This window comes from Rhinolophus sinicus, linkage group LG01, assembly GCF_036562045.2.
Source record: "Rhinolophus sinicus isolate RSC01 linkage group LG01, ASM3656204v1, whole genome shotgun sequence".
Taxonomy (NCBI): Eukaryota; Metazoa; Chordata; class Mammalia; order Chiroptera; family Rhinolophidae; genus Rhinolophus; species Rhinolophus sinicus.
Genome location: NC_133751.1, coordinates 205,943,586 through 205,962,009, shown reverse-complemented (window position 1 = coordinate 205,962,009; position 18,424 = coordinate 205,943,586). Strand labels below are relative to the sequence as shown.

Genomic DNA, 18,424 nt, shown 5'->3' with positions numbered 1-18,424 from the left:
TTTCCCCGAAAATAAGACCTAGCTGGACAATCAGCTCTAATGCATCTTTTGGAGCAAAAATTAATATAAACCTGGTATTATATTATATTATATTATATTATATTATATTATATTATATATTATATTATATTATTATATTATATTAGACCCGGTTTTATATTATATTAAAATAAGACTGGGTCTTATATTAAGTTTTGCTCCAAAAGATGCATTAGAGCTGATGGTCCAGCTAGGTCTTATTTTCAGGGAAACACGGTTGTAGATGGGACATAGTTGAGTCTTGCTTTCTTATTCAGTCTGACAAATATGCCACTTAATTGGAGCGTTTGCTTTGTTTACATTAAATGCAGTTAATCATATGGTTGAGTTAGGGCTGCCATTTGCTGTTTGTTCTCTATTTGTCCCATTTCCTTTTTTTCCTTGTTTTCCTCCTTTCCTATCTTCTTTTGGGTTAACTCAGTACTTTTTAGTGTTTTATCTGAATTCCTCTATTTTTTTAGCAATGCCTCTTTCTTAGTTTTTAGTGATTGCTCTTCAGATTACAATAGTCATTTTTAGTTTATCACAGTGTACATAGGGTTAATATTGTACTATTTGACATAGAATGTGAAACTTACAGCAATATAATCCAAGTATTACCCCTTCTCCTTTATGGTTTTATCATACATTTTACATCTAAAAATGCTACAAACAGCACAATAGAGTGTTATTACTTTTGCATTAAATAATAGTTTGTCTTTTAAAGACTTTAAGAGGGGAGAAATTTGCATTTTGCTCTTAGTCACACATTTTCCATTTTCACTATTCTTTATTCCTTTCTGTTGATCCAACTCTCCACTTGGTGTCATTTCTCTTTTAGCTGAAGAACATCCTTTCATATTTATTTTAGTGCAGGTCTGCTGGCAGCAAATTTTCTTAGCTTTCATTTTATTTATTTCAAAATGTCTTTACAGGCCCTCCATTTTTTGAAGGACAGTTTTGCTGGATATAGAATTATTGGTTGACATATGTTTCCTTCAGCCCTTTAAAGATGTTATTCCATTTTGTGAGGCACAAAGCATTTAAGTCGTTTTCCTGGGTTGTAATGCTGCGATGTGAGCCCTCCCAGCCTGTGTCCAGAGCTGGATACCTACATTATCCAGCTCTTCCTGAAGTTGGGCTGAATTAAACCTGTCTTCTCCCACTCACCAAATGGCTCAGTGCTTCTGGTGTGGTTATGGGACAGAGCCCACGACATGACCGGGAAATTGTTTCTGCTGCTAAGAGGTATTTTCTTGATATCAGATAAGCTATCCTTGCATTTATGAGAATCATTGCAAACTGACATTACGTGGTGTCAGATTGCCAGGTATCAGATTACCAAAATGTGGAACAGCACATTTACTCACCACGGCTACTCCATGGCAGAGTGCCTGACACACACCTCATTCAACTTCACCCTTACTGTGTAAATAACTGATTAATGAAAGACCCAGAGGCCCAGGAGTGGGAGTCATTCAATTAAAAATTGTGTGCAGTGATGCCACTGTGCCCCAGTGTGAGTGACAGACAGAGCAGTTATCTGCATTGCAAAGAAGTATTTGCTTTTAATTAACCAAAGGAATGCGGGATGTTAGATCTGTGGCAGGAGGGCAGCATGTGTTCCTGTGTTACATAAGCCATACAACGGGGCTGAGGCTAGAGTGTGGCGTTTGCTGGAGAAGGTGAATAACAGAAGGCCTGATTACTCCTCGTCTCGTACAGAATTCCTATTACTGAGTTAATCTCCAGAGAGTAAATATTGCGACAGTCAGGGAACTGCTCCTAAGTTCGAGCTGGTGGTATTGCTTCACCCCCAGCACCCTGCATCCGTGAAAACACACTAGGCAAGACGAGTTTCTGATTTGTTTCACAACCGCAAATTCAAATCCATTTTATCATTGTCTCTGGAGGGTTCCTTTATTTACATACAATAACTTTAATGGAATAACAATTTGGCTGAGGGAGGCTCCTTTAAGAAATATTTACTGTACACATTTAAGAAATGTACACATTTACTGTACAAGTAAACAACTATTATTTAAAACTCTCCTTTCTACTGCAGCTCTATGTGGAAAAGATTGTACTTCTCTTTAGAGAGGAACTGTTAGAAGTATAGTCATCTAACCCATTAAGAAATGGGATAAATGATTAATGTTGAATACATATTTCATGGACAGAAAGTCACCACACACCACAGGCCCCGGCCTCCTCAGGTTTGCATGACAGTAAATCAGGGACAGACGAGCAGGAAGGACTCTCCTTGACCTCTGGCCGAGTCCAGCCCATGCTGAGGAGTTCCACACACACTTTCCTGATGAGGCAGGAATTAGTGTCTCCGTTTACAAACAAGAAGACTGAGGCTCAGGGTACTTAATTTGACCAAAAAATACAAATGAACTAAGGGGCTGGCATCTGATTTAAGCCTCAGTCTGTCTCTAAAGCAGCCCTCTGGCCCCCAGCTGGCCTCCAGGGCAGTGCAGGCTGCCTCCCTGGGTCTACGTGTCAGCTTGGGCTTTTCATTTCAGCGTGAGTAGGTGCAGGAGCTGGAAGGTCCTGAGTTCTGCGGGCTCACTCGGCAGGACCCCACTGCTTCCTGAGCTGTCCTCCCCTGACCCTCCAGACCTCCCATGAGAAGGCCAGGGGGAGCCCAGGAACAGAGGCCAGAGCAGACAATTTCTTTTTTTAAAAAAATTTTATTAGGGAACAGTGTGTTTCTCCAGGGCCCATCAGCTCCAAGTCATTGTCCTTCAGTCTAGTTATGGAGGGCGCAGCTCAGCTCCAAGTCTAGTTGCCATTCTCAATCTTCAGTTGCAGGGGGTGCAGCCCACCATCCCACGTGGGAATTGAACCGGCAACCTTGTTGTTGAGAGCTCGTGCTCTAACCAACTGAGCCATCCAGCCGCCCCCAGGGCAGACAATTTCTGACCCTGTGCTCTGGGTCTCGGAAGGCCTGTTCTGTCTGCCCCTGTGTTCCTGGCATCTGCCCTTTCTTTCTGTGCACATAGTCTGGCCACTGAGGGCTAGAACTGGAGTGAGGCCTGGGAGAACACACTAAGGGGGCTGCCCAGCCAGTGTCAGCTATAGGCCATACTGGCCTGTGATTCTGGACAAAGGGAGGCCGTGACTTAGGTCCTGCCTTGGTGCCACCCACCTGGGGCCCCTCACTGGGCTCACGGCCAATGGCCCATGGTAGCCTGCCAAGGGATCTTGCCCAGATGTGCTAGTGTCAACAGCGGGGCCAGGAGTCAGGCACGGGGAGCACAGCCAGTTATGTTTCTGTAGCTCATACTCCTACTCCTGGCTCATAACCCAAAAAAAAGCAGTGTTGCTACTCATGGGTGGTTAAAAAAAAAAAAAAAAAAAAAGATGTATAATAATGTAATAAATACATTAGTGTCACCTTACAAGGTGAAATTCAATAAGGATAAAGCAAAGACAAACACCTGACCCAAAAAACAGAGCTGCTGTAGTGAGAGAGAGGGGGAGGGAGCAGAGGGCAGAGGGGAGGTGAAGGGACGGGAGAGCAGGAGAAGGGGAGAGGAGGGAAGAAGAAAGAGGGAGGGGAGGGAAGAGAAAAGAAGGGAGGGAAGAGGAGGGGAGAAGGGACAGGAGAGGAGGGGAGAGAAACAGGGAGGGGAGCGGAGGGGAGAGGAGGGGGAGCAGGAGAGAGTAGCAGGCTTTATCCACTTGAGTGCAGCCTCAGGCGTGAAAGTAAAGGAAGGTAGAGTCTGGTGACCACAAGTCCTGAGTGGGCATGCTGTCAGAAAGCCAGGTCACCTTCCACTGTGTCATGGAGACAGTTTCAGGTCGACGAAGGGAGCACACAATAGACATCAAAACCTTTTTTTTTTTTTTTTAAATAATACAGCCTATATTTTAGAGTGGGTTTAGGCTCACAGCAGAATTGAGCAGCCGTACGGGTGTTCACACCCCCACTGAGACGGGTGGGCTCTGCAGGGAGGAGAGCCCCAGGCGGTGGGTGGCTCAGGCCCTGTCCGTCAGGAAGGGATGTGAAAGCACTCTGTGGGCCGTCAATCACCAGAAATGCGGAGTGCATCCTCTGTTGTGCTGTGCTGGGGAAGTAGGGACGCGCCTGGGACCAGGGTCAATGCCACAGGAGTTAACGAATGTTTAACCAACTTGGAAACACTTCGTGGAGGGAGGCCTTCAGTGTGGCTGACGTGCCCCGTGCAGGTTAAGTATGGCCTTGCACCCAGGCATTGCCCCAGTGCTTCCCAAAGGGGGCGTGGTTGGTGCAGTGTGGCCCAAGTGTGGTGGGGGGTGGGCTGGGGAAGAGAAGGGCTTTCGGAGCGAAGCTCAGTGCTTTGTAAGCCTGCGCCTGTCACTTTGCAGACACCTTCCCCTTGAGTACAGTAATAGTATCCATGTGTTTCTGTTACTAGTGCTGGTTCCCTCCGACACCTGTCACAGTCCACCAACTGCACCTGCACCCCAGCCCCCTTCTGCTCCTCTCCTCTGCCTCAATTTACCTTCCTTTCCATACAGAGTCGGGGCTCCTGGCTCTTAGTCATTTGTGGTTTATCCCAACTAACACCCAGTCAGGACTTGAAGTAACTTCCACAACAGTCTCAGAAAAGATAATGCAAGGAAATAGAAATTTAAAATATCATTTTAAAATAGTAGAAGTACAGACTAAAATGTCTCCACATGTTACATGTTTAAACAGGATCCCAGTGACTATAGTCCAGGAAAGTAAGCCCCCCGCACCCCGGCAATAGCCCACACCCCTGCACCTCCTCCGCAGCGTGACGGGACCTCCCACTCAGACACAGGAAGCCCCACACTCTGCAGGCAGCGACTATGTCTCTCCACTCCCAAAATTCCCCTGCCTCACACCAGGGAGCCTGACACATCACAGATGCTCAGCAAATATGTGTGGGATGGAGGATGGCTGGATGGACGGACTGACGGACGGACGGACAGACGGACGGATGGATAATGGATGGATCCAAACAGATGGATGGTCCTTTTCAGTTTGGTAAACTGAGACACAACTACTGAAAAAAGCAGCTGGTTTTTTCCTGGGTTCTCTATGGCAAGCAAAATAGGGCCCTTTCAGAAAGAACTTCCAAGGGTCCTTTGGGCAGATCTTACTAGCCAAACACAAACAGGTTTTCATTGCTGAGCCTTTATACCCTAACCCAAGGGGATCTAATTCTGATGGGGAGTGTTCGACAGCGTTTCTTTGGAGAGTACAAAAGATCAAATTCATAAAACTTCCATGGGTGGGGAAGTCTTTGATTGTTTGACAGAGCTTCCGAGAATCTGAAAAAGCACGTTTTGGTAGAAATTCGTCTTTATTCCAGAATTGACACAAAATTGAAACCTGTAGTGACATTTGATAGGACTGAAGAGCCCTCTACTGGCAGTTGACGTAAACTGTCCCACGTACCTTCTGAAAAGTTCAATTTGAATTAATTACATTTAATTGCCCATGACCTCAAACTATCTGTGGGTAATTTAAATGAAGCCTTTTCATTGCTAAATGAAAACCTAAAAGAGCAAAGGATACCATTTTTCATCAACAAATTGGCAGAGTTTTTTGTTCATAGTCGTCTAGGAGAAGAATGGAAAAACAGATCCACTTTTTTATGGTTGGAGAGTGTTAACAACCTGCAGGAGGGCAGGTTGGTGACACGTGTAAAAACATGTCCCAGTAGTGTCACATCTGGCATCATTCCAAGGCAATGACCACTCACGTGCCCAAAGCATTCTTCATCTAAGCCTGGTTGATTCAGGAAGAAGGCGGAAAACGTCCTCCTCAGTTCCTTCGGTCCTTCTTGGGGGGAGAGGCTTTCCGCCAGGGAGGTGGGTCCAGTTCCTCTCTTCTCTGTGTGGAACTGAGCAAGGTCACCAGGTGTCCTCACCCAGCCCTCCACTAAGGAAGGTGAGACACTGCCTCTCAGAAGGACAAGACAGTGATGATTTTAGAGTTCATCCTGCCGGAATGAAAGGTGACAGAGCAGGGTACGGGTCAGGGGGACAAGGTGCTGGCGAGCAGGCATCTTGTCTACCTTGGTAACATGGCAGTGTGTGGCCTGGTTATAGGGTACGCCTGCGGGTGCAGGGCAGACCTGGGTCTGACTCCAGACTCCATCACTTCTCGGTACTGGTGGGCATGTTACTTCCCCCCTCTCTGCCTCCGTGACCTCATCTGTGAAAGGGGAGAAGGTGTGGTACGTGCTTGGCACAGCACGTGGCACGTGGCAGGTGAGGGTGGTAGTTTGTGACGTCAAGGCACTTTGCAAAGGGCTGTTTCCTGTGTTGTGATCGTCAAAGAAGTCGCCTGGGATTGTGTGTTTCATTCGATAATAACTGAGCCCTTCCCAACCACGTGACCACCAAAGTCCTGCAAACAGCCCTGTGTGTGCCAAAGCAGGTGACTGTCCTGGGAACGGAATTTCTTCCCAGGTGCCGTTAGGATACAGGAAGTGTGGAATTCCCCCACCAGCTCGGAAAGAGCTTGCAGTTCAGAGAACAATCGTCAACTTTTGCATTCAATGGAATGCTGTGACCAGGTTTTCAACACCACTTTAAATCAGGTGCTAGAAATAAGACCATGGGTTTCAAAATTATCCCAAACCAATAAGATTCCTATGTTCCCAGTCCATCTATGTGACTTACTTTGTTAGAAAGAGAACAGTAACCCTACGCTGCTAGGTCCTCACATCTGCAGTTCCCATTAAGAAAAGCTGGACTGAGAAACCAGAGGCACACAAATAAAAACTACGGAAAATTCATGAAAAATCAAATGGACATAGGAGAGGCGGGGCCTGGGGCCTCAGCCAGCGCAGGCATCAGCCCAAACAGGAGGCCGCTATTTGCGTGAAAATTGCTTTTCCGTTGGTTTCGGTTGTAAAACTAAGATTTTTTTAAAAGGGACCGGAAAGAATAAGATTTTTTTTTTTCTCTCTCTTATAAGAAAGTATCTTATTTCTAAGGAACTTAAAGCCTTTCATGTATGGGATCTCATTTTCTTATTTTCTTTGGGGGCGGGAAGTAGGGAAGCTTCTGACCTGGACTCATAATAGCTTTTAGGGGAGCAGTGGGTCCTGGGAGCTGCCCCTCGGACGCTGAGCTGGTTCCTTCTGGCTGCCGTGGGCAGACCCATTGGAAAGCAGGCGGGGGCTTAAAGTAAGGAGCCGGGAGGACGGACGAACTGATGGAGCTGAAGGAGATCAGGGTGGGATGGACAGACTTCGGGACTGACAGGTGTGGGGAGCTGAGGTGGGGCGGCCACTGAGGTCACGGCTGGAGTCAGGGAAGGAGCCTGTGGAGGTGCCGTACTTCCAGCACAGACTTGGCAGCCATCAGCCAGCCTGGCCCTGCACCCTGCTTCTGTCACTTTCTAGCTGTGTGACCTTGGATGGGTCCCTTAACGCTTTTGAGCCTCATTTTCCCCGTCTGCAAACAGGGTTTGATCAGGTAGTGAGAGGGTGAATGAGTTATTGCTGGAGGACCCGCTGGGTCCATGCTGGCTCTGACCGGTGTGTGACGCTGTACGTGCCTGCGACACTGCTGCCTGCTAGCTGCTGTTATTATTAGCACACAACGTCCCGCCCGCCCAGGGTCCTGGGCTTAAAACCTGCACTTCTGAATTCTTCAACTCTGTGGCTCTGGGTCTAACACACAGTGCCTGCCAAACAGGGGTTGGCTACTGCGGCTTTTCTCTCTCTCTCTCTCTCTAAACGCCCTGACGTGTTTGGGCTGTGAACGCAGACAGCCCGGTGTCAGACCAGCAGCAGTATCGAGTCCAATCCACCTTTGCCTTTGAACGCGCCTAATCTGCTTGGCTTGGCACACAGAGCTGGGAGACAGACGCGGCCCGTGCTCCTAGTCACTTTTCCATCATTCATTAAATGTCTGCCTTGGTTTAACATCATGCCTGCTGCCTTAATGATGTTTTAAGAAATATAAAAATAGGAGTACATAACGCCATATTTGCTGTGGCTGGGGATGGCTTTTATCTGTCACAATTTTGCACAAAGCACAAATTGTTGCAAAAATACCCAAACTTTGCTATCATGGGGGCGCTTTGAAGAGATTGTGAGGCGCATGGCAATTATCCAGGGGCCCACAGTAAGTCCCAGAGCTGCCGCAAAGCCCTGCCCACCCTGGAGGGGCTCAGGACCACCTTCTAGGTGAAACCTTGGCCACAAAGGCAGAGCCAAATGGAGGCAAACAAGTAGCATCACGGGGGCACTTGTGCTGAAACAGCCTCTCGCGTCATGAGCAAACCTGAGTAAACCTGGGAGCCGAGAGCAAGCTGAAATTAAAACTCATGGCTCAATAGTTTGCAGCAGAAAACCATTGGCTTATTTCAAGCCAAGCGGAGTCAGTGCTCGGGGTCCGAGAGCAGAGTGTGGGAGAGGAGTCCACACAGCACCGCAGCCTGCAGTGACGGAGGGTGTGCACTGGCACCCCACGAGGCCCCCCACCCCTCTAGCCGATATAGGGAGACTCGTGTTGGGGATCCACTGTGCACCCAAGAGGGGAAAGCGCTTATAACCAAGGCTCTTGCTTCTTGCAGGTGGCCCGGCAGCTCCAGCCATCTGTGGTGTGGATCGGAGACACAGAGAAAACCTTCTACAGAAAGGTTCCCAGCGCCGAGAGGATGGTGAGGGCCCCCCTGCCGTTCCTCAGTTTGCCTTTTCTTTCCTCCGAGGGGCACTTACCAGGGACTACCTCTGCTTTCGAGGGAGGAGGGAAATGAGACGCAACCATCTCTCTCTGCCCAGAGTACTTGTCTGTATCTGAAAGGATCCAGTGGGCTGCTTTTATGAGGCATAATTCAGAAGAAAATGAAAGACTGTGTGGAAGGAGGGGGAGGGGAGCGTGAAACCCAAACATATGATTCAGAGGTGAGAGAGAAACACTTTAGAGAACTCTGCTCGGTTAAAGCAAATCGCACACACAGGAGTTATTATTAGGACTTCCTATTGTTCATAATAATAAACAGCAGAAAGCCTGAAATTTATGAACAAAGGCCGTCAATGGAACTGCTAAGTGTACCGCCTTGGGGTCTCTGGGGAGCCCTCTCTCAATTGCTTCCTTCCTTCTTTTCTCTCCTTTCAATGGTCCCCCTCCCCAGTACTTCCCCCCACAAATCACCAGCAAATTTCCCACCAGTTAAAAAAAAAATTGCAGATACACACGATTGTTATTCCACATCAATTTGCACCAAAGCAAATAGTGGTTAACTGTGAATTTCTGATTAAATTCATAAGGATTTTAATCACTTTTGATCCTTATGTATTATACATCATTTTAGCAGGTAGGGATGATTTGGATAAAGAATGAAAGCTCAGTCTTTTCTTCCCCAAATGAGCCTTGATTGCCCTGTCATTTTAGAAACTCTTAAGAGGACTCATTTATTATTTAATCTGGGAATCTAGTACTTAGCTCCCCCTGCTGGCGAAGCTGCTACTTTTTTTTTTTTTTTTAAATCTGCACAGATCCAAACTTGAAGGCAGGAATTACTAGGAACCAGATTGTAAATCTAAAGAGAAATGAAGGACGGTGTTTAATCCAAAGTGTCACACACCTGATGTCATCGGGAGCTTTGTCTCATGAATGGGCAAGGGCCACTTGTTCTCCCACTGGACAGCGGCCTGGGGAGTAGGACAGTGGGCAGTGGGAACGCAGAAAACATGGGCTCTGGGCCTGCTCTGCCATTCACCTCAGCTGGCTGTGTGTCCTTGAACAAGTAACTGAACCTCTCTGAGCCTCTACCTCCTTACCTAGCTCATTAGAGGGCTCCTGAGGGATCAGCCTCCAAGCTCATGAAGCCCCCTCCCATTTTCCCCATGAGCGCGTTGAGCTGTCAGCAGTGACAGCTGTCTGTTCTTCTGCACCCCTGAGTTCATCGTGAGAATAAGAGGAATGCGTCATGCTCATTTATAAGACAGGAGCACCGGGTAAGGGCTGACGGGCTGTTGAGGGCAAGCTGACGGCGGGAATGAAAGACGGGTTCAGTAGACACCCCCGTAAAGTGAGTCGGCGTGAAGGGGCAGGCAGCCAGCAAAGGGGAGGGATGGACCAAATCTCCAGGCTGCTCACCTGCATAGGCCTGTTGTTGCTGAGCCCGAGATTCTTTCCCAGCACAGATACAGTCTCTGACTGGTTTTATTCCTGTAGAAAATGAAGGCCCTGGACAAATCGGACATTTATTCTGTCCTCTTCTGCATTACAAGAGTCTGTCCCTCAGGCAGATGAATTGCCCTGAAGCCCACAGACCACACCCTGGGGTGAACCCCAAAAGGCCTGATGAACATGAGCAGAAGGACCCCCAAACATCCACAAGGCCGGCAGGGCCTGAGGCAGACAGGCATGCGTGCCACAAGCAGCAGTGCCAGGCGCAGTTCCAGCGCCCCAGCAGGAGCAGAGCACAGTGAGGACAGAACCACAGCATGTGTGTCCTCCAGCGACAAGCGGGAACACGGTCCCCTCTCACCTTTACCTGCTGGGCCCGCCCCTCGGCCCTTCCTGGGCCACCTCTGCTCTCCTTCCCAGCCCCCAGCCTCTGACTTCTGCCCTTAGCCAAGTCCCCAGGGCCTGGGGCAGCCATGCGCACTGACCACCCACATGCTGACGGTGACCACCCAGCACCAAGGGCAGCAGCTGCATTGCAGAGGACCTAGGAGGCTCCTCGTTGCATCAGTTGGCCACCCGGGACCCTGTGTCCCAGCCTCTGTCCCAAGTCTCCCCTGACCCCAAAGGCACTGACGCACAAAGAAGAATGTCCACCTGCAGAGAAACCGGGAGGCTGCCATGTCCCCACCCCACCCCCAGAGCCACAGCACACACAGCACCCTGGTGGCCGCCCACTGGATTGGGGGATTCCAGAACAACACTTGAAAAGCAGTCTCACCCGCAGTGACTGACTGCAGCCTGGGTGCCTCGACCTTCAAGTGAAGGCCCCTCAGAGGTCAAATGTGCGAGGCTCCGCCAGGCCCAAGCAGGGAGATGGGAGAAAGCCAGGCAGTGGCCAGGAAAAGGAGGCCCCCGGGGCACTGTGTGTGTCGGGGGGCACCCAGCAGCCCTGGGATGGAGGCGGCCTTCCCCTGTTTTGTAAAAGAGGACAAAGGCTCCAAAAAGGCGCCCAGCACTGAGGTAGCGCGGGGACCCAGACCCAGGTCTGTCTGAGTGCAGAGGCCGGGCCCTTCTCCCCACCTGGGACAACACCTGAGCGCCAGCACCTGGCTTCCCATCCGTCCACTCGCCATCCTTCCTCACCCGCAGTGCCACTCAGCCACATCCTGTAAACTGCCCCCGGGGCCCTGTCATCCTGGAGAACGCCAGCGCGCCTCACCACACCCCGGCCCCTCCCTTTGTCCTCAACACCCTCAAGAAGTCCTCCTCTAGACTTCGAGAACGGCTCGGGCACCTGCCCAGGTGGACACCTGGCCGGTGCCCCTTCCCTCCTGCTCCTAGGAGCAGAGCCGTCCTCTCCACCCTCTGCGGCTAAAACGTATTCGGTCAGTTGTTTGTGGACGAGGTGAGCGAAGGCGGTGAAGAATGAGGCACAGCCGTCTGCGGCTGCATTTTCTGCACCATTACCCCTCGTTACTTCATCTAGCGGGAGCCGTCACTGGGGGCCTCCATGAGGGACTCGCTGGCTTTGTGGAGCTGACTGCAGAAAAGCAAATTGAAATTGCTGCGTGGATGCTAGGCACTAATTTGAAACTGCCCACGATAATGAGGTTGTGCGGGGCTGGCAGGCCCAGCAGTAGGGGCCGCGGCCGTGGAGGGTGCCACGTGACAGTGGGATGTTGGCCGGCGTGATGGATGAGCGCCAGGGTCTCGTGCATAATGGATGCGGCTCTGAACTGGAGTGCAGGGCAGTGCCGACTGCATGGACTCACCTTTCATTTCCGTGCCCTCCTAATGGGACCGCACCTCACCTTCGGCGAGGATGTCACTCTGGACACGGCCCAGGACCAACATTTGTTATCTAAACAGGCTAATTAAGCTCAGATGTTCCTGCCATTACAGGACAGGTAGCAGTATCATCTCCCGCCTCAGAGCAGGCAGGACCACCACCATCGCCATGGCAACAAGGCTGCCGGGAAGGGGCTCAGGCCACACAAGCGTGTCTGCCCCACAGAGGGGCAGTCTCCAGCCTCGCCAGGACCCTGAGATCAGTTCTTCCAGCAGCCCTTGGGCAGCTCCTGTGTGCACCCCCGCCCCCACGTCCTACTGCCCTGCCACCTGCCCTGTTCTCCATCAAACTTCTTTAATAAACAGTCCATTCCCACCATCCCAACTCACCCCTCAACCTGCCATCAGCTCCCTGGAAACCGCTCCTCCATAGTTCTTCTCGGACGTCCATTTTGCTGATGAACACACGTTGGTCCCCTTCCTCTCCCTTTCTGCTCAGTTCACCCAGGTTAGAGGGCGCCATTTTGTACACGTCTCCCATCCCTTAGCTTCCGGGTCTCCTTCTGCCTCACCAACGCATTCTTCTGTCTCCTCCACACACTTGTGCCCACTCCTTAAAGCCGTGCTCCCTGAGGTTGCATCCCAGGCCTGCAGCCCTTTTCTCTCCTCTTGCCTTCCGTGGGCACCATCTCACAGCTTCAGCAGTCACCCCTAAACCAATGACTACCATGTTCCATCAGCCCAGAGCTCTCCCCTGAACCTGAGATGCGGTCATCCAGAATCCCCCGGAGTCACCCCGGGACACCTCCCCTCCGCCACAAACTCAAGCAGGGCCCACCAAACTCTCTTCCTCCATCACTACCCACCACCCCAAGCTGCTACTCCTTCTGCACTTTCTAAGGGTGATTTGTTTTGTTAAATATAACCACTGTTTATAAGAGGACTTTGGACCAGCTTGGTGCGGTGAACTCTGAATATTGCCAGACTCTCCAGGCCTCATCCAAGTGCAGTGCATTATTTCCTGGCACAGGGGTAGATATTCCTATTTACCAGAATCTCAGCAGAGGGCTTTCCCCGAGTGGCAAGGGACCCAGAAAGTGGCTTCTTAGAGCTGAGCTGTTGAAGACATCATTTAATACAGTGGAAACTGCCGGGAGCTTTGTACAGTCATTTTGAACTCTGTTGGCAATATTGCTAGTTTCCTCCAAATCGCAAAGCCCCCAGTTTTCTTGGCTGTCCCCTTTAGAAACCTTACTCTTCAATAGAGCAGACCTGGCACTGGCTTCCCACCATCACTTGTATTTCAGAACAATGGCTCCTTATTAAGTACTTTGTCCCACACAGAGACACATGCCATGCAATCCTCATAGCATCCCCATGAGTTAGGTTCTATGATTATCCCATTAGATGCAGGGACTAAGGATCAGAGAAGTTGAGTAACTTGCTCAAGGTCACACAGCTAAGCCAAGACTGGGAACAAATCTGCCTGAAACAGAGTCTGTGCAATTCAACATTTGCTCGGTCATCTGCCCGTTATTATGGAGTTTCTTGCTTGGGTTTTTTCATTTTTGTACACAGCCTGGCCCAGCAGACACAGCTTCCTGTTCCAGGCCAGCCCAGAGGCATGGGTCTGCATGAGGGCAGGTTTCTGCAAAGACCTGGGGTGAGGCCTGGGGAGCAGCACCTTCATGAACAGGTTTCTACCCTTATCGTCCATCCATTTCTAGGATTTCAAGGAGTCTCATTCTGCATCATCCCTCTCCCACACTTTGCCCTCTTTTAAGCCCCTCTGTTCTCCACAACCCCCACTTGGAGCAGCCTGGGTGGGATCACTCAGGGCCATCGTTGTTTCCTGCTGATGGAGCTAGAGCGGGATAGACCCCTGAGGGTGCAGGAGGAAATGATGGGAAGATGCCTGGTGGTCTGGCATCAGGCCCAACCTGTGGGATTTATTTTGCAGTGAAATCCCATCTCTTTCTCTGCTGTGAGTTAACGTTACAAAAACTGAACCCAGCAGCATAGAAAGAGAATTATGACCAAGTGGGTCATATCCCAGGTTTAACATCCAAAAATCAATTTATGTAATACTGTATCACAGAACAAAGGACAAAATCCACATCATCATCTCAGTCGATGCAGAAAAGCACTTGACAAAATCTAACACCCCTTTATGATGTAACAAAAAGAAAAAAAAAAGACAAGAAAATAAGAGAAAGGAACTTCTTCAACCTGATAAAGGACAGCTATAAAAAATCCACAGCTAGCGTCACACTTACAATAAAAGATGGGATGCTTTTCCCCTAAGATTGACTCTTCTATCCAACATTATATTGGAGTTTCTCACCGGGACAATTAGGGAAGAAAATGAAATAAAAGTCATCCATACTGGAAAGGAAAAAGTAAAACCATCTCTATTTGCAGATGACGTGATCTTGGTTACAGAAATCCTAAGGAGTCCACTAAAGAAGTATTAGACTAATAAACAAATTCAGTGAGGTTGCAGGATATAAGATCAATATACAAAAAACAATCTATTTCTATACACTTGCAATGAGAAATCAAAAATTGAAATTAAGAAAGCAATTCCATTTATAATAACATCAAAAAATAGAACATTTAGGAATAAATTTAACAAATAAATGCAAGACTTCTACTCTGAAAATTACAAAACACTGTTGAAAAAAGTTAAAGAAGACCTAGATAAATGGAAAGATACATCATGTTCATGGATTGAAAAACTTGATATGGTTAAGATGGCAAGAGTCCCCAAATTGATCTCCAGATACAATGCATACCCCATCAGAATTCCAGCTGGGTTATCTGCAGAAATTTCCATATGATCCTAAAATTCATATGGAGAGTCAAGGGACCCAGAATAGCCAAAACAATGTTGAAAAAGAACAGAGTTGGAGGACTCACTCTTCCCAGTTTCAAAACTAACCACAAAGCTGCAACAATCAGGAGAGAGTGGTATTGATATAAGGAGAGACACGTAGATCAATGTAATAGAATTGAGAGTCCAGAGATAAACGCTTACATTTGCAATCAGTTGATTTTTTTGACAAAGATGCCAAAACAATTCAATGGAGAAAGAATAGTCTTTTCAACAAATGGTGCTGGGACAACTGGACAGCCACCTACAAAAGCATGAAACTAGACCCTACATCACATGGTATACAGAAATCAACCCATAATGCATCAAAGACCTAAAGTAAGAGTTAAAACTCTTAGGAAAAAATGAAGGCCTGGGATAAAGCAATGGTGTCTTAGATATGATGCCAAAAGAACAAGCAACAAAAGAAAAATTGCATCTCATTAAAACTAAAAACATTTTTGCTGTTAAGGACATCACCAAGAAAGTGAAAAAACAACCCACAGGATGGGAGAAAGTGGGTTGCAAAATCATACATCTGATAAGTGACTTGTATCTAGAACATATAAAGAACTCTTACAACTCAATAATTAAAAGACAAATGACACAATGAAAAAGTGGACAAAAGATATGAATACACATTTTTCCAAAGAGGAGATACAAATAGCCAACATGAAAAGATGCTGATGTCACTAGCCTTCAGAGAGATACTAATCAAAACCACAATGATACCACTTCACACCCACTAGGACAGCTAAGTGAAAGGAAAAAATAAAACAAACCATAACAAGTGTTGACAAGGGTAGAGAAACTGGAACCTTTATATTCTGCTACTAGGATTGCAAAATGGTGCGGCCACTTTGGTAAACAGTCTGACATTTCTTCAAAAAGTTAAACCTAGAGTAGCCTTGTGACCCAGCAATTCAATTCCTATGTGTATTCCCAAGAGAAATGAAAACGTGTGCCCCCACAAATGTTCATAGCGGCCCTATTCACCATAGCCAAAAAGTGGAAACAACCCAAACATCCGTCAGCTGATGAATGGATAAATAAAATGTGCACCATGATGGATATTAATGAGCAATTAAAACGAAGTACTAGTGCATGTCACAGCCTGGGTGAACCTCGAAAATATGCTAAAGAAGCCATACACACACACACACACACACACACACACACATGGTGTGACACTATTTATATGAAATATGCAGAATATACAAATATGTAGAGACAGAAAGTAGATTACTGGCTGCCTAGGTCTGCAGAAGGGGGTTCGGGGGAAAATGAGCAGTGACTGCTAATGGGTACAGTCTTTAGGGCGCAATGAAATTGGCTGTGGTGATGGTTGCACAACTCTGTGAATATCCTAAAAACCACTGAATTACATACTTTAAATAGGTGAATTGTAGGTATGTGAGTCACATCTCTATAAAGAAATATGTGTATATATGTATGTGTATATATATATATGCCAAAAAATGTATACACATTTTAAGAAAGGAAAAACCTATATTAAAATTGTAATACTCAATATATACCGATAACAAAAGATGAATACAAGTCACATTTGACTTCTGCAATTACAAGAGGTGCTCAAAGTGGTTACCATCAGTGTAATTTTAATACAAACTTTTCCTTTCTTAAAATGTGTATACATTTTTTGGCAGCCTCTGTGTGTGTGTGTGTGTGTGTGTGTGTGTGTGTGTGTGTGTGTGTGATCATAATATACATATATTATAACATAATATATCATATAATACTAAATATATATTTTAAGTCTCCTTTGCTGCCCTCAATTGGGATAGGCCCTTACCCAGGAAGGAAATTTGGGGAGACAAGCAAGCCCCACCTGGCACATCGCCCCCGAGAGGCAGGGGTCCCAGAATAGAGGGAGCAGTGAAAGTGTGCAATGCCGGGTCCCAGCTCATTAACTCTGGGGCTTCAGGATGTCACTCAGTGTCTCTCTGCCCCAGGTTCTCATCTCCTGAGTGAGGGTGATGTGTCCCCTTCCAAGGGATGTTGTGAGGGTTAGTGACAAATCCACGGAAGCCTGGGAGAAGCACCTGGGACACAGCACACATTCAGTAGGTGCTACTTACTAGTCTTACTAAGCACGAAGATTTATGAGCAGCCTATGTGAAAGGTGACGGCAGCGAGGCAGGTGTTCGCGAGAACTAACTCCCTGTCCCATCCTTGGAGATCCAGATCAGCCACCCCAACCCCCAGGCTCCTGCAACTTCCCATCAGGCTTTCCTCCCAAGGGCTTCCAGCCCCCGATCCTGCCGTCCTCGCCCCGTCTCCTTCCCGCACCATGTCACCCACACAGTGAACTTGGCCTTTGCACTGGTCAGAAGGAAGAAGGCAGACAAGCACCGTGCCCCCTGCATGGCCAGCAGTCTCCTGACACGGAGTGGACACCATGCGTCAGAGCCCAGTCCAGCCACCCTGCACAGGGGAGCCCCTCACCCTCCCCTGGAAAGCCTCCCGTGTCTCCAGCCCCCTCTGCTCAGCTCCCCTGCCGTCTGGGGTGCACTGTTCCTGGGGGGGCAATTTGGCCCTCAGGTCCTGACTCCCAACTCTGCAGGGCCCAACTCGGAGAGAGTTGTCCATTGCACCCGGCACCCTCCTCCTCCCCAGGCTTCCTCCAGGCGAGGTCCATTTACAGCTGTGTGTTGCCATGGAGATGTGGCCAAATCTGGCCCCCACAGACTGGAAGTCGTCCTCCAGGGGATGGGGGGGGCCTCATGTCTTGCTGCTCTCCCTCATTAGTGCTGAGATTACACTAAAATAACACAGATTCCAACTATTTCCAAACTGCCTCAGAGGCAGAAGTGTCACTCTTCTGTAAGGGGCGTTTTTCAGACATGAGATCCAGGACTCGGTCCCTCCTTGTCACAGCAGCCAGCAGAGGAAAGGTGGAGTTCACCTTCCAAACAGCTCAGAGGAACATGGATCCCACAAACTCATTCTTAATCCCGGCCAGCTTCCTTCCGCTTGGAGACCCACTGCTGTTTCCTGTTCTCAGGGCGAGGTGCTAGAATGTTCTTCAGTCAGGTGCTTCCTTCCTTGCCTTCTTCCCACATCAGAACACCGGAGACCAAGGACAGGAAGCGCCTGCAGTGATGGTCACCCCACTGGGAAGTACGTCCCCAGCCCTGGCCCAGGACAGACTTTAAGAAATGGTGCTGATCAGAGTTTTGAAATTACTCCAACAACACAGGCCACAGTGCCTTCTAGAGTGAATTTTCTGCAGCTCTTAACTGTTCTCTCTACGTGTGGGCTCACGTTGTTTTTCTTCTCTCTTTCTCCCAGATGGAGCCTAAACGCCTGAAAAAACAGCTTCCCAAAATCCTGAAACTCCTGAAACCAAATGACAGGATTCTGATTGTGGGGACCACACACCGTCCTTTCGATGCTGAACTTGGATCTTTTTGCAGAGTTTACCAAAAAATTATCTTGGTTCCCAGACCAGACTACGCTTCCAGATACGGCAAGTGCCCTGGCCCCTGCCCGTACAGTCACCAAAGCTGGGCTGGCAGGTGCTGGCTGGACAGGCGTGTGAAGCTGGGAGGGTGGCTCTGGTCACCCACTGATCTGGTGACCAGGTGATGGACGTGGAGTCGTGCTCTG

At 48.5% G+C, this 18,424-nt stretch overlaps 1 protein-coding gene across 2 annotated transcripts in view; it reads left to right on the top strand.

The window, feature by feature from the left end:
- DRC11 (dynein regulatory complex subunit 11) overlaps positions 1 to 18,424 on the top strand; it is a 136,597-nt gene that overhangs the window by 107,737 nt on the left and 10,436 nt on the right. For both annotated transcript variants that reach the window (XM_074315581.1, XM_019740868.2), the window contains 2 exons: positions 8,573 to 8,659; positions 18,107 to 18,284. In XM_074315581.1, the coding sequence (XP_074171682.1) occupies positions 8,573 to 8,659; positions 18,107 to 18,284 (265 nt within the window). The remainder of the gene's footprint in view (positions 1 to 8,572; positions 8,660 to 18,106; positions 18,285 to 18,424) is intronic.